Source organism: Phascolarctos cinereus, unplaced genomic scaffold, assembly GCF_003287225.1.
Source record: "Phascolarctos cinereus isolate Bilbo 61053 unplaced genomic scaffold, phaCin_HiC Scaffold_5;HRSCAF=322, whole genome shotgun sequence".
Lineage (NCBI taxonomy): Eukaryota > Metazoa > Chordata > Mammalia > Diprotodontia > Phascolarctidae > Phascolarctos > Phascolarctos cinereus.
Window position 1 is genome coordinate 270,730,700 of NW_027555958.1, and position 15,808 is coordinate 270,746,507.

The window sequence follows — 15,808 nt, forward strand, 5'->3', positions numbered from 1 at the left end:
ACATATGTATGTTATATATACAAATAATTTTACCAATTTACCAACTGAAACTATAAATATATATATTTACACATATAAACATACATATGAACATGTTTATATATAAACATGTCCACGTGTATAAACATGTATATACACACACATCTAGCATTTATATAGCACTTTAAGGTTTACAAGCATTTTACAAATCTCTCTTTATTCTTACAACAACCTTATTAAATGCTCTTATCCCTACTTTACAGATGAGGAAACTGAGTCAAGCAGAGAGTTTTTTAAATGACTTGTGCAGGGTCACATAATTAAGTGTCTGAGGCCAAGTTTGAATTCAGATCTTCCTAACTCCAGGCCCAATGTTCTGTCTCCTTCACTACCTAGTTGACCCTCTATCCTAATGTCATGCTGCATCTTATATAAATTCAGCTAATTACAAGTTCATCAACTAAATTTAATTTTAATTTTTTTCATTGTTAACAACTGGAGCAATGAACTGTGGTGCTTTTAAAAATCTATTTGTTTGTTTTATCCAGTTGGAACAATAGCTTCTACCACTCAGGCCCTCTTGATACAGAGCATTGGGCCTGGTTGGCAGGAAGACCCGAGTTCAAATTTGCCTCAGACACATACTGTGTGATCTTAGGCAAGTCACAATTTCGGTTTCCTCAACTGTAAATGGAGATTATAGTAGCAACTACTTCCTACAGTTGTTATTAGGATCAAATGAGACAATTGTAAAAGCTCTTAGCACTGTGCCTGGCACACAGTAGGTGCTTCCCAAATAAAATCTGAGGACCAGCCTCACTAAATTTGAAGAGGCCTATCATCACAGTGTTGGGCAATAGGTACTGATTTTCTTTTTAAGCATAGCCACCACTCAGGAAGACTGAATACTAAAGTACAGAGGTGGGGATAATGGAAATCACATAGGGATGAAAAGAATCCTTGTCCCAGTGAAATCATGATTCTCACTCAGTATGAGAAGACAAAATGTGGAGGGCTGAAGAAATCACCAGCATTTAGGGTGGAACAAAGAAAATGAGGTGTTCTGGATTTTGTTGTCAGATATAGAAAGCCTGCATTCAAAAAGCGTGATGGGAGGGAGCCAAGAGGTGAGGAAGAAAACCCTAAAACTCACTGAAGACAACTTTTGTCAAGTGGATCGTTACAGAATCAGCCTCTTTTTTTGGAAGGGGGTGGGTTGCTATCAGTCTCTGCTACTGTTGTCTCATCCTTCTTGGGCTGATGAAAATCAAAGATTTGTCTACACCAGGGGTTCTTAACTTGCAGTCCCTGGAACCCCAAGGGGTCCTGGATAGATTTCAGGGGTTCCATGAATTTCTTTTTTAAACATTTTTGCTTATTCTTTCAATGTAATTGTTCTCTTTTGTGATCCTATGTATTTTATTTTATGCACTTAAAAACATTCTAAGGAGGGGTTAATAGGTTTCACCAAACCACCAAAAGCATCCACGGCACAAAACAGGTTAAGAATCTCTGGTCTAGGGACAGCTGGGTGGCGCAGTGGATAGAGCACCAGCCCTGGATTCAGGGGGACCTGAGTCAAATCCAGCCTCAGACACACAACTCTTGCTAGCTGTGTGACCCTGGGCAAGTCACTTAACCCCATTGCCTATCCTAAAAAAAAAAATCTCTGGTCTAGACTGAGACAGACTTCTCTCTGTCATATTCATTTATTTCTTTATTTCATATTCCCATTTAGGCCAATCATGAGACAATCACTTTCTAAGTGGAGCTTAGATTCCAACTTTTGACAGTCTTGCTGTATCTAAGCCATTTGATGACTGTCAGATAGAAGCCTGCTGCCAGATTTAGTAGCAGTTAATGAGTTGAAGAAACACTTTACAATCTTAGGGAGTTCTGCAGTTGAACCAAGAAGCTTTCTCATCACCTACCATATTCCCTTTTCTTTTTCCTCCTGTTCTCCCATCTTTTTTTAGTAAGCATTCCGTCCAGTTTGACCACAGAGTTTTAACACCATTGTTTTAGTCATCAAATTCTTGCTTTTCCTGAAGAAAACATCTCCAGCGTGCATATTCTAACTTTTCATCCTTCTTTCGTTGACCCCTGGTGAGTGTCCAACCTCACAGTGTCACTATGGAGCAAATTTAGAGCTTGGGGCATAGGAATGAGGGCATGTCTCCATCACAGCCTCCCATCTGCACAAATGTTTATTACAAGTACCTGTTGTGTGCAAAACCCCATATCAGGTACTTTCATATGCTTTCATATGAGTTAACTTTCAAAAGAGTTAACATGATTGAAGTGCTGTGTAAATGCTAGCTATTCTTATTACCTGACTGTTGGTCACCAGACCAAATACGTTACTGCTTTTTTTTTTATTGTTTTAAAATTTTAACAAGCACTTATTTTATCTCCCCTGTTGGGGGTTGGGGGAAAGGAAGGGAAAGAGAGACAGAGAGAGAAGGAAAAACTCTTGTAGTAAATATGCATTTACTACAAGTAAAGTAAAGAGGGAGCTAAGTGGCTCAGTGGATAGAATGCTGGGCCTGGAATTAGGAAGACCTGAGTTCAGATTCAGACTCAGACACTTACTAGTTGTGTGACCCTGGGCAAGTCACTTAACCTCTGTTTGCCTTAATCCACTGGAGATGGAAATGGCAAGCCACTCCGGTATCTTTGCCAAGAAAACCCCATAGACAGTATTAGCATGGCATGGTGTACAGGGTCACAAAGAATTGGATACACCTTAACGACGAAACAACAAAAGCAAAGTCAAGGCACTCATTTACTTGATGCATTGGATAGAGTTTTGGACTTGGAAGACCTGAGTTCAAATTCAGACTCAGACACTTACTATCTGGGTGACCCTGAGTAAGTCACTCTCAGACTCACCTTACCAGTAAACTGGGGATGCTCAACTGACATGAAATATGTTCAGCACTTTGCAGACCTCAAAAGCTCGATATAAAAGCCGGCAATTACGTCTCATTCTGCTTTAGGGGTCCTTCCCTTCTGTGTTGGGGGAGGGGTGAGGAAGAGGAGGTGTAGCATGCTTCATCTTCTGTCATCCCATGTGATGCTCTGTCATCACACTGATCAAAATACAGCTTTCATAAGTAACTGCAAGATACTTCCTAAAAGGAAAGAAAAATTTCCCCCCTCAAATTCAGGGTCTAAAACTGGTTTGTTCAAAGGTGGCTCCAGGGGGGCAGCTAGGTGGTACAGTGGATAGAGCACCGACCCTGAAGTCAGGAGGACCTGAGTTCAAATCCAGCCTCAGACCAAACCCTTGACACGTACTAGCTGTGTGACCCTGGGGAAGTCACTTAACCACAATTGCCTAACAACAAAAAACAAAAGCCTTCCTGCCAGTCTGCATTTTCAACTGGTGGCCATTTCTTTGCTGCAGAAGAGCATTTTGTTTTGGCCAGAGCTCACACCTAGTCTGCAAAGGAAACCACTGAGGGAGAAGCTTTGGTTTGGTTTTTCCCTTCACAATAATGATTAGTTAAGGACGGTGGTGTTCCTTACACACAGTATAGGAACTGTTCCCTCAGGCTAGACTTTTTACTAAAGGAGGGGACAAAAAGAAGCATAATTTTATAAATAAATTTATAACTAGCTGGTGTATAAACATTAGGACCAATACTCAGTCACTGCATCCCCTCAGATGGCAGTGATCAGCTCTCTTGCCCAGTAGGTCTTAGGCCTCATCTTTAAGGGTGGGCAATTGATTTTGCCACAAGGTATTGTGAGAGATTTTTAAAAGGTAGAATTCAGTAAAATATATATATATGGTTAATTATCCTGAATTATGATAGATTTGCCTTTCAGTGAGTAAGTAATAACTTGCGTTCATATATAACACTTTAAGATTAGTAAAGCAATTTTGCAAATATCATCGTTTGATTTTCACAACAACCCTGGGAGGTGGCGATGTTCAGTTGCTTTTCAGTCATGCCCGACACTTCGTGACCCTTTTTAGGGTTTTCTTGGCAAAGATGCTGGAATTGTTTTGACATCTCCTTCTCCAGCTTATTTGACAGATGAAGAAGTTGAGGCAGAGTTAAGTGACTTGCCCAGGGTCACACAGCTAGTTAGGTGTCTGAAGCTAAATTTGAATATGTCTTCTTGACCCCAGGCCCAGTCAGATGCCAACTTCTGCCAACTCCAGAACCTTTCTACTTGCCCTTACTCCTCTGTCCATAACCTTTGAGAAAATGGAACTAAGAAACCTGTTGTTTTCTCATCTCTGCAAGAGTAACTGGATGCTACTGGTAGCATCTCCTCCACTTCCAGTCTCTTGAGACCTAATCAGAACTACAAGCACATGGTCACCTCTACTTCAGAAGAAGCCTGTGGCACAGTGGATAGAGCACCGGCTCTGGATTCAGGAGGACCTGAGTTCAAATCCAGCCTCAGACACATAACACTTACTAGCTGTGTGACCCTGGGCAAGTCACTTAACTCCATTGCCTAACTGGAAAAAAAAAAAAGGAGCAGCCTGCAAACAAAGAGGGCAGACTTACGGAAATGGTGATTTATTTCCCCTTGGAGGTTCTGCATGTGCTCAGGGCATAGTATAAGAACTATGGGGATTTGGTGATATAGATAGTTACTCTATCACATAGTTTTCCAAAATATTTTTTGGGTGAAGCAAGAGCTATGCAGGTCTGTGTGCATCTCTTAACTTTTTTTCTTTTTAATCATTCTTAAGGAAAAGATTTATATAATCTCAAACCTTTAATTTTAATAAGGAAAACAATCTTGTTTTTCCCCTCAAATTCTTCCAGTTTTTTCCTCCTGGGCTTTCCCAGTTGAGCTATGGTTTTTGCCTGCCTTGCTTGCTCCTGGCTTGGGTTAGTATGATCTACCCTTTCCTTCCTGTCCCCTGGCCAGGCCCCTCGCGATGGGTTTACACTTCGGCTCTCTCCAGCACTAAAAGGTAATATGCCAGTCAGGAGGCTTGGGGGCCAGCTTCCTCAGGCTTTACCTGGAAGCCTGCCTCCCCTGTCTGTGCCTTAAGCTGACCCATTGTTATGTCACGTCCGTGGTGTTGCTGCCCAAGGGCACCTTATGCTGAACCTGTCTTGTGCCCTTCACTTGCTTTGTGGGAACTCGTCTTTTAAACCTGGCATCCCCTGGACCCCAAGTAGAGGATGATATAGAAAAGAGAGGAGTCTTCATCCGTTTCCCTGTCCCTCACAGCATTGTGTCCTTTGTCTCGTTCTATCATGCCGCTTGTGTCTTGTCCCTTTGGCTTTGGCCCATGGGTTGGGCCAATGGGTAGGCAAGGGTGTCAAATGGGAGGGAAGCATGAGCTCAGTCCCAGGGACTCTTGCTTCTCCCTGGAGTGGTTGGCGAAAGCTGTGGGCTACTGTTTTGGGCCCTTTGTCTTTCTCCAAGTCTCTCCTGGGAGGAGGAACCATCACTCACTAGACACTTGGGTTGCCATCCTAGCAACTGACGATCATTGTGATGTGGGTCCCTGCTGGAGCCTAAGATGTGGCTGCATAATGTGTGTGTGTGTGTGTGTGTGTGTGTGTGTGTGTGTGTGTGTGTGTGCGTGTGCGCATACATGTGGGTCAGAAGCAATACAGAAGGCCAGCATTTGTGTGTCCCTTGGGGTGTTAATGGAGTGTTAGGGACAGTTGTCCATCTGTGTGTGTATCACATAATGTATCATTAGACATAAATATCGTCTGCGTCTGTGTGTGTGTGTGTGTTTGTGATGTAGAGAGATAATGTTGTGTTGGAAACTCCTCAAAAAAAGGAGCTCATCTGCTTTAATTGGGATGGTATTTGATTGGGACTTTTCTCACTAAACTCTTCCATTTGGGCCAATTTTGGGTGGTGCTTTTTAAGTCACTAAAGACCCCTCTCCTGAAGGCACCAGTTCTTTCTTAACCTTGCTCTTATGCAGCAAATTTCTGCTTTGGTGACAGAGAACAGCTGGTGGGACACTCCCATCAAACATCCTAGGTGAAAACAGTTGGGGGTAGGGTGATTTCCAAATTCTCCCACCCTTCCTACCCTCTCTAAGTGGGTGGGGTAGCTGAACATGCTTTTGCTATCTATTAGGTGCCCTCCAGCAACTGGGGAGTAGTTTCCCTTGGCCCCTTCTGTTGACAGAAGCAGCCAGAATGGACTGAATTCTGTGGAGGAAAAGATTCTGATCGAGCATGTCTGAAAGACAGCTTTGAAATCTCAAATATAAGAGCTCAGTGGAGAAAATCCCACCCAGGTGCCAAAAGTGGACTTTTGTACCCCACCACTGCTATCCCAATACTCATTGTCCTTAATTTGCAAGTCAATTTAAAAAAAAAGTTTGTTGGAAATGATTTAACATCAGCCAGCCTTGCAGACAGATAGTTCTTAAACTCACAGGTCTATAGATATACTTAGCCTACCCAAAGACCTCAAATTACTAATCAATAAATGGGGTAAGAAATTTTTTTTTAAATAGCATATCTTAAGCACGAGCTGGAATCCCTCCTTGTCTCACCTTGCTGCCTGTCTGCAAGGCTTGGTTAGGCCTGAGGTTGGGTTGAATAGGACCAGATGAACTTGGAAATGTAGGCAGTAGATGAAGCCAAATAGTTGGATAATCTCCCACAACAAAGCCCATTTCCCTCCCCAAGCTTCACTCTTGAGTAGGGATGTTGGAAGTACTCTTCATTAAAGACTTGCTTTTTTTTCTTCTCTCCACAGAAATCCCTTTGCTAATGTTCAGCTAAAGCCAACGGTGACAAATGACAGGTCTGCCCCTCTCCTCAGCTGATAGCAGTCTTCTCCAGTGGTGTTGCCATTTTAGACCCATATACACAATCTATTTTGTAATCATTTGCATGTTTTCCTGAGTGTCCTTTGTTTTGGGGGTGGGAAGGGGGTGTTTTTCCTCCAGGCTCCATCCTAGCCTTCAGCCTTACCTGGGCAGGATCCCAGGCATTCAGGGGAAGGGAGGATGATGGGATGCTAAGAGGTTTTCCTTTGAAATTACCTTGTCTGAAGACTGAGGCAAGAACTGGGGCGAGTTTTCCCCAGAGTTAAAGAGCCAATGTGGTTGTGATCTAGACGGGCTACTACTGAAAGCCAGAAAAACTCTGCTTTTTGGGTTTCCCCTCCTGGTCATTTAGTTTAACTCGCCTCAGGAGTGGGCCAAAATAAATCACTTCTCCATGCCCCCTCCACCTCCCATCATCAATTTTTAGAAGTTTCCTCAAAGGAATCAGGGCCCTGTCTGTGGCCTATCCTCTGCCTTATTCTTTATCATCTCCCTAACCCTGTCTTTGGACAAGAGTAAGATGTTATATAAATTAGGTTATGTTGGTATTGCAGGATGGGGGAAGGTGGATGGCATGTGCAGCTGTGATTCTAGCCCTAGCCTCATGTATATTTTATAGACTTGTTACTAGTTCAAAGTGCCAAACTCCACCAAAACCTTCTGTCTTTGCTCACAGTGTTACCTGCTGCTATAGTTAGTACTCATGCTGGGGCCCATCCTTCTCAATTTGACTCAAGAGGGAAGGATTTAATCCCCCCCCCCCACCACTATATTTGGTTATCAGGCAGGCAGTGGGGCTCTTAAGAGGTAACAGGGAGAAGGCAAAACCCCAACCAGAATCTATCCTGGGCTTAGGAGGAAGGTGATAGAGGCTGGGTTGGGGCTGGTTCCTTGTCCTAGGGATGAGGTGACTCCAACTTCTCTCTCCATAGCAGGAGAAGAGGGAGCAGGCCTCTGGAACCTTTACCCTATCTCACAGTAGTCCTCAGCTCTAGCAAAGGGGTTAGCATGGCAGTCCCCTCACCCCTAAACTACCCAAGTCACCTGATTGTCATCACCCAGTGAGTTTGGCCACTGATTTCTTTAGTGTTATTTGGACTCAGCTGTTACATGCATTCTTGTGGTCTGTTATACAGTTTTGATTTCAGTATGAGGGGAGAGCTTTGAGTCACCTCAAGAACCTGGAGTCTCCTCTCTACATTTTCCCCCTTAAATATAAATGAACAACTCTTTGTTATCTATAATCTTTTACTCCCCCCTCATCTTTCTCCTCTCTCCTTCAGCAATACAAGGCCCCCAGCAAAGCTGACGGAGGGTGAGCTGGAAATAGAGAAACAGGATATGGAGGGGAGGGAGAATTATTTGAAGGGAGTGGAGGGGGGGTGGGCAGGCTGAAGGCCAGTGACCTGGGGGCATCACTCTTGCAGGACTCAGGCAGTTGAGACCTGAGTATTTTATGCATCTGCATGTGGGTGCTGTTGGCTTCAAGCTTGCCTTCCTCCGAAGTAAGCTCTACCCTCCACTCTGAGTGTGAGCTCTTCTCCCTAAGCTGCTGGCCCAATGGGAAACCCTTGGGCGCCAGGAAAGTTAACATGGGAACTATAGTGTTTGCTGTAGCCATGATGGGACCTGTGGCTGAAAAGCTTCTTGTTTGGAAAAATAATTTATAAGCAATTAAAAAAGCTAAGCAAAGTGTGTGGCCTATTTCCTTGCTGATTTGTAGGTAATAGCAGAGGGTCTCCCTGGCTTGATGCCCTTTTCTGTGCATTCTGAAGAGAGAGGGAAACATTGGTTTCTAATCCTGATTTGGGCTCTGTCATGTCTTCACACCTCCCTCCCAACATTCCATTACTCCCCCACCCTGGGCCACCCCTCCTCTGTTCCCTATGGAACTGGATCATGGATGGAAAAGTTCTCTCTGCCTTCCGGAATTCAATAAACATTTATTAAGGTGCAATTGGGCAGCTAGGTGGCACAGCGGATAGAGAGCCAGGCCTGAAGTCAGGAAGACTAATCTTACTGAGTTCACATGTGGCCTCAGATACTCACTAGCTGTGTAACCCTGGACAAGATCCTGTTTGTCTCAGTTTCCTCATCTGTAAAATGAGCTGCAAACCACTCCATTTTTTTTTTTTTTTGCTTTTTGGGGAGGCAATCGGGATTAAGTGTCTTGCCCAGGGTCACACGGCTAGTAAATGTCAAGTATCTGAGGCCAAATTAGAACTCAGGTCCTCCTGACTTCAAGGCCAGAGCTCTATCCCCTGTGCCACCTAGCTGCCTGTCCCTCCAATATCTTTGGATCTTTGCCAAGAAAACCCCAGATGCTGTCACAAAGAAATGGACACACCTGAAATGAATGAACATTAGGCACAAGGCATCATACTTGATGATGGTGATACAAAAATAAATATCCTTGTCCTCTTAGAAGATTTCATTTACACAGGGATGAGGCATACATGTATACAGGATAGGTATAATAAAGTGATTTTAAAAGTGCTGTATCTGTGAGAGTAGAGTGGACAGGTCATGGGTATGGGGGTTTCAGGAAGAATCAAGGTTGACTCCAAGGTTGTGATCTAGGTAAATGGGAAGATGCTGTCAACAGAAATTAAGTTTCTCAAAAGGTGAGTTTGGGGGAGAGATGATGAGTTCCATTCTGGACACGTTAAATCAGTAAGACATGCAGGTGTTGCATGCAGTGTTCTAGGAGGTAGCTGATAAATGTGGGAGGATCACTGAGTATGGAGAAGGGGCACCCAAACAGAGTTATGGGGGACACTTCAAAGTTTAATAGATTAGGAGATTGCTAACATCAGATGAAAGAGTGGGCTTTAGACAGAAGTTACACCAAGAGCAGTGTCAGGGATGTGATAGTCAAGGGTGGGAGACTGAGTATCCAGGAGAAAATAAAAGCAGAAATTGTCAAAAGCTTCAATAACCAATTAAAAAGCTATTAGATGAAGCACTGAAAAATGTCCCAAGTCCTACACTTTTTTTTTTGGTCATTATTGGTCTTCCCTATTCTGCGGTAGTTTAAGGCTAAGTTTTGTTGACTGTTTCCCAAAATGGAGGCATCTACGTGGAAGACCCAAGTTCAAATCTGCCCGAAGATGCTTTATCTGTGTGATCCTGGGCAAATCACAAGTTCTGCCTCAGTTTCCTCATCTATAAAATAGGCACAATAATAGCGCTTGTCTCCCAGGATCATTGTGAGGATTAAATGGGATGTTTATAAAGCTCTTGCAAAGCTTTATATAAATGCCAGCTACATTACTATGTATGTGTTCTATCAGAGCACATTCTTTTCTTGCCACCCCAGGGGTTGCTATGATTGGGGCTAACATGGTTTTCCTCTAGGCTTCACTACTGGCTTTCTTTCCTGGGGATTTGGGCAGGGTCAAATGTAGGTACCAAGACAGCCTTTGCTATGGTTACTTGTCCCCACCCCTCTCCCATCCACCATTTCAGAAGTGGCCACCCTAATGGGCAGGGGCCATCTGACCACAGAGAGAGCCTAGTTTAAGATATTTTAAAAACTTTATTATCAGACCAACGATATTTTACACACATGCTGGGAAGCTGTATGGAAATCAGCACTGGTAAAAAATACAGCAATTATGACCCGTATTGATAAAATATACAATAATAATAATAGCCTTTATCTTAATAAAAATATCCAAGACAGCTTGAGCCTCATGCAGCCTTTATGTAGTATTTGGGGGTTGGGGGGAGGGTCTAGACCAGCAGCACCTGGTCCTGGTTCCCCTGCTGTCCTAGTCCCAACCTACCCATCAGACAAGATGGGAGGGAGACCTGGCAGGGCAGGACTGTAGGACCATTCCCCTGGGCTTGCCTGGGTAGCCCAGGGAGAGGGAGCGCTGAGCCCCTTCCTGCCCAAATATACAACCAGCTCCCACCTGCTCCACAGCTTACCTCTTGGTTTAAAAGGAAACCAGGCTTCTCCCTGAAACTCCAATTTCTGTGGCCATTTCCGCAGCCCAGAACTTGGTCAGAGTTAGACTGTGATTTGGGCTTCCTGCCCATCTCCTACCATCCCTATTAATATCCTTCCCCCCATACACACGCTGAGAAAAAACAAAACAGGAATACCAGAGGCGTAGACAGATGCTCTAGAAGCCAAATTCCCCTTACCACCCATTTTACAAATGGAAGAAGAAACAGCTCGATGAAGGTACCCTGTCTGCCCCTGTTTGGCACAAATTGGGGGATGGGGATTGGAGCAACAGGATCCAGGAGGGAAGCCCCTGGCTTTCAGAAGGGAAACATAGAACTGGACATCTGATAACTGCGGGGATGGCAGGAAGAGGGGTTCAAGCCGTTAGCATGAGGGCATGAGCAAGGCCCCTGTGGGAGAGAAGGCTGTTTGCAGTTTTCCCCAGTCCCCTGGTCCCAGATCCTTTGATTATCAAGGAGGTTCCAACTTTCAGACGACTGCCCTGTGAAAAATTATATTTGTTCTGCTCAGCTCTTCAGGGCAAAACTAGGACTAAAGGTAAAGGGGGCAAACAAGCTTGATTTAAGGGGAAACTAAACAATTAAAGCTGTCCAAAAGTGGAATGGGATGCCTCCTCACTGGAGAGCTCCAACCCAACCACTTTGTACCAGGGATCCTCGGTCAGGCATGGATTGGACTCTAACTCTTACCTCTTTGTTCACTCACCTTCCTGAACTGCTCCTGGGAGCAGCTTTCTAGGCCACAACATCCAAAGGCTTGGGAGTTACTCCATTCTTAGATTGAAGGTAAGAACAGTCATTCTGTACTCACCATGCCCCCGTGGGAGTTCAGGTGCTTGGCATGCGGTGCTAAATGGGGCCAAGGTTGGGGAAGTCGATGCTGCTGGCAGGCCAGTTAAGTCTGCATTCTGTCCACTGCACCCCCCCACCCCCATTTCTTAGCTAGAGACTGTATCTCTAACACTGGCCAGCTTGCCTTATGGATAGGAGCCACGCCCGGGACTGGATATGAGAATGGCTTTGATTACAGATGGATCAGAACCACTCCATCCCATTTAAGAGCCAAGTGAGCTGAGAAGTAGGCCTGGCAGTCACTGGTGCTCACTTAACTCTGGGCCCCCATTTCCTCATCTTTCCTAACTACTTTTAACCAGGTCTTAGGTGAGGACTCAGTGAAACAGATGTACAAATGCTTTGAAAAAAATTAGCCCTAGCCTGTTATTTCATAATGAACCAATGAACAAGGCTCTAACGAGAGGAGAATTTAGATTGGAGTTGGCCTTCCAACTCCTGGCATTCAGGTTCAGTGAGCATTGGCAGAGATATTTGGGGACCTTGTGGCTTCTTCCTCTAAGGAATGTACCTTGTTTGCTTGGTGGGAAGTAGGTGGAGGGCAAGGCCCTGCTGGGATGTAACATTTTGTTTTATTTGTTAAATATCTGTTGAGTTTATCAAAGACTTGACAAAAAGGAGACACCACCAAAACGGGTATGAAGGGGAATCTTCAAACCTACTTCAGAGTAAAGGAACAGTTACAAGGCAATTAGATTGTCCGAGAGGGCCTAGGGCTAATAAAAGCTTTCCTGACCCGGAGAGGAGGATGGCAGTGGCCAGAGCCCCTGAAAATTGCTTAATAGCTTGGCATGGGGCACTTGCCCCTCTCCTGCAGGGAAGCTATTCTCATTCTATTCATTTTTATCCCCCACCTTTGTCTAGAGCAGTGGGGGCCATCCAGGACAAAGGGACTCCTGTATCCTCCCATAGTCCCAGAAGAATGTTGCTGCCCCCTCCCCCAATACCTCCACCAGCTCCCAGCTGCCTCCTACCCACTTTTGTCAAGATCTGAAGTGGTTTTTTGTTTTTAGAGCTAGGGCAGAGGGACTGGGACTACCACCACCCCCCTTGGCATGCAAGGGACAAACCATTTTCAGGCATTTTTTTTTCACCAATTTCTTTCTCTCCCCACTCTCACCTTACTCATTGGTGGCTCAAGGGCTGGCGTGGGTGAGTGGTGGAGTTAATCAGGGTGTTCCCTATTTTCCAGCAATATGAGGATGGTCTAGAAAGCTTCTGGTCACCAAGGGCCTCTTTCCCTACCAGGACCACCCTCCCAATCTGTACCAGAAGCCCCACACTTCTTCAATCCCAGGTGCCATCTTGACCTCCAGCCACAGTTTTAGTCCTGTTGTCCTGTTTTCCTCTCATTAAAACCAGACCATTCCTTTTCCTGCCCTGAGAGCTGAAACTCAGGGCCCATTCCAAGTCTGCCTTCAGATGGTAACTTTCTTAAGTTTGGCCTTGGAGACCACAAAAAGGATTCATTAGGGTCCTGCCTGGTAGCACTAGGGAAAACTTCAAAGTTTGGGATAGTTTAGCCTAAAGAACAGCCAGCTGAGAGGAGACAGGCATGTCTGTACTTCAGATGTTGATATGGAAATGAGATCACTCCCAGAAAAGAAGGGGTAGGAGGGTAGAGCCTGATTGGTGGAAGAGGAGGTCTGCTCCTACCTAAAGGCTTAGCTAGGCTGTCTCTAACAAAAGGGGGAACCCAGGAGCTGGTCTGATTGGCTTCTTAATCCCTAATCGTCTCATCTGTCAGAGGAGACGTATATTCTGTTGACTGATTTTACCTGCAGCCATTAAAACCACAGTCAGGTCTGCCTCTTCTCAGACTTCCCTTCAGGTTTGTCCCATTCCCTCCCTCCATCTGTCTCCCCAGTGCCTCTAGGACTTTCAGAGACAGCAAGGGGGAACACTGAGTCAGCAACGTCCCAAGACCTAGAACCCAGCATGCTCGGGGATAGGGAAGGGCCCAGCTTCAGAAACCCCTGAAGGATTTGGGGGTTCGATATCTCTTACCTTTCTAGGAACAGATGCCAAGTGGGCTGGACTTTCAAGCTATGGCATGTTTGAATCACCCCAGAACACACACACACACACACACACACCATGGAAAAACAATCAACAGTCTCCATACCCAAGCTGGGGACTGTGAACCGTACCCTTCTCAGTATGTAAGGCTGTCATTGCCCAGAGACACACACGAAGCACACCTGTTTACTTATACACACACACACACACACACACACACACGCACACACACGCTGGGACATGTGGATCACCCACAGACAGATACATACTTCCTCACCCCCATATTCCCCCATGATGCTCTTGCACGATATAAGCCCACACACATACACACACTTATCATTCACCTGCCCTTCTCCCCACTCTCATCTCCCAAGGCTGTGACCCTACTACAGGGGTTGGTCTATTGGCCCCAAAGGAGAACACACTCTCTTGGCTTAAAGGCTTTTTTTCTTAGCTTAATTTCTTTTTAAATAAAGGGGGCGGGGGGGAAGTCATTGCACCAGCGTTCTAAGCCTCAAACAAATAATTTTTTAAAAAAAGGACAAACCAAAAATAAGGTCCCTTTCCCCCCACCTCCCACCCCTTCAATAAACTCTTTACATCTCTTTGGCAACAATAACTTAAAATTATCATGGTCTCATTCTCTCTGCATTAGCCGTTACAAAAATATTCCCACAGAGTCCCATTTGTCCAGCCCGCCCAACCTGTTCCTTGGCCCCTGAGTAGGGGGAATAAAGATCCCAACACTGAACACGGAAGTGGACAGCTGAGTGGGAGGGGTCCCCTCCTCACTTTCCTTGGCAGCTCAGGGCAGTTACAACCCAGGAAGCTCTCCCATTTACTGCCTGTGTGCCCAAACTCTCCCCCTCAGTTCTTGCTCCCCACAATCAACCTTCAGAATAGGGCCTGTGGCAGAGGGACAAGAAACCCTAGAAGTCTCATAGTGTCACTGATGAATGAGGCTGTGCTGGTAGCAACACCCACCCATCCCCACTGCCCCAAAGCACCAAGGCCCTAGGGTGAGGAAACCTCATTTTCTAGAGGGAAAGACCCATTAGTTTTCTTCCTCCCCAGCTCCAGCCAGATAGCAACAGCTGCTTGGGAAATATTGCCCAGACTTCTGCTTGGGAAAGGTCTAAGGGACAAAAACAAAACTAGGGAATAAAAAAAGAGAACCGTCCCTCCCATTGCCCCATCTTCCAGCAGAGCCAGCTCCTGGCAGAAGCTAGGCAAGAGGGTAGGAGGACAGGGAGGGTCAGGCTAGGAGCCAGCTCAGGAAACCAGCCATCTGAGTTGTAGAGGGAGACAAGGTAGAAACATGTCCCAGTGGGAGGTCACGGGAGACAGTAATACTGAATGACACTAGCGTGGAGATTCAGAAATCCAGTGTATGTACAGCAGAGTCCGAGAGAGGAAGGCCCTGGGAGGGGCTGACACAGGCTCCCACCCCCACTACAGCTCTAGTAAGCAGGGGAGCACGAGGCACTGGGGCGGCGGTAAAGGGTAAGCCCCGAGAAGTCACAGACCACAGGGAGGAGCAAGCAGTACTGGGGGGGTAGCCACCCCCTTCGAGAGGGGAGGCTAAGAAGGGGAGCAGGATTCTGCAAGTCTACCCTTTAACGCTATCATTTATATATGTATATTTATACACAACCCCCGCATGCCTTCAAGCACATATGTCCACATAGACCATCGTCAGTGGCTGCACCTGTACCGGACAAAGGGGCAGAAGGCGGGGATGTGGGGGGTGATGTCTCTGTGATCTAGCAGCAAACCAAATGCCTCTGATAAAATCTGTCTAAAAAAATAGAGCCGAGTTCTGGACAACCCCCCTCCCCCCCCATCTCTTCCACTTCCTCGTGTTGGGGCCAGGAGGGCCATCTCTTCTTGCCCTGGTCCACAGAGCCATGCCAGCACTATAGATTCTGAAGTGCCTTCCAGGCCCAAGTCATTCTCTGTCACCATCTTCACTGCTTCCTGAAACAGGAGGAAGAAGATGGTTACTCTGGTCACAGCCTAGCCACTTGCCACAACCCTGTTTATGACTGTCTCGCCTACCTCACCCTGCATAATGGATCCTGTTTCCCTAACTAAAGTATGAGCCGTGTTGTGGATATCTTGTTTCCTTTCCAGCATCTCACACGCTGTCCCAAAGAACACAGTAAGTGATTGTTGATTCTGATACCTTGTGTCCTGCCA

General features: G+C 45.6%; 2 protein-coding genes across 8 annotated transcripts in view; one reads left to right on the plus strand and one right to left on the minus strand.

Annotated features, from left to right (window-relative positions):
• Positions 1-8,455, plus strand: part of BAIAP2 (BAR/IMD domain containing adaptor protein 2) — a 165,777-nt gene extending 157,322 nt beyond the window's left edge. For all 4 annotated transcript variants that reach the window (XM_021000787.2, XM_021000791.2, XM_021000792.2 and 1 more), the window contains one exon: positions 6,691-8,455. In XM_021000787.2, coding sequence (XP_020856446.1) covers positions 6,691-6,760 — 70 coding nt within the window. In that variant the 3' untranslated portion in view covers positions 6,761-8,455. The remainder of the gene's footprint in view (positions 1-6,690) is intronic.
• A 1,826-nt stretch (positions 8,456-10,281) lies between these two features.
• AATK (apoptosis associated tyrosine kinase) overlaps positions 10,282-15,808 on the minus strand; it is a 230,935-nt gene continuing 225,408 nt past the window's right edge. For all 4 annotated transcript variants that reach the window (XM_021000803.1, XM_021000800.1, XM_078155856.1 and 1 more), the window contains exon 14: positions 10,282-15,586. In XM_021000803.1, the coding sequence (XP_020856462.1) occupies positions 15,558-15,586 (29 nt within the window). In that variant the 3' untranslated portion in view covers positions 10,282-15,557. The remainder of the gene's footprint in view (positions 15,587-15,808) is intronic.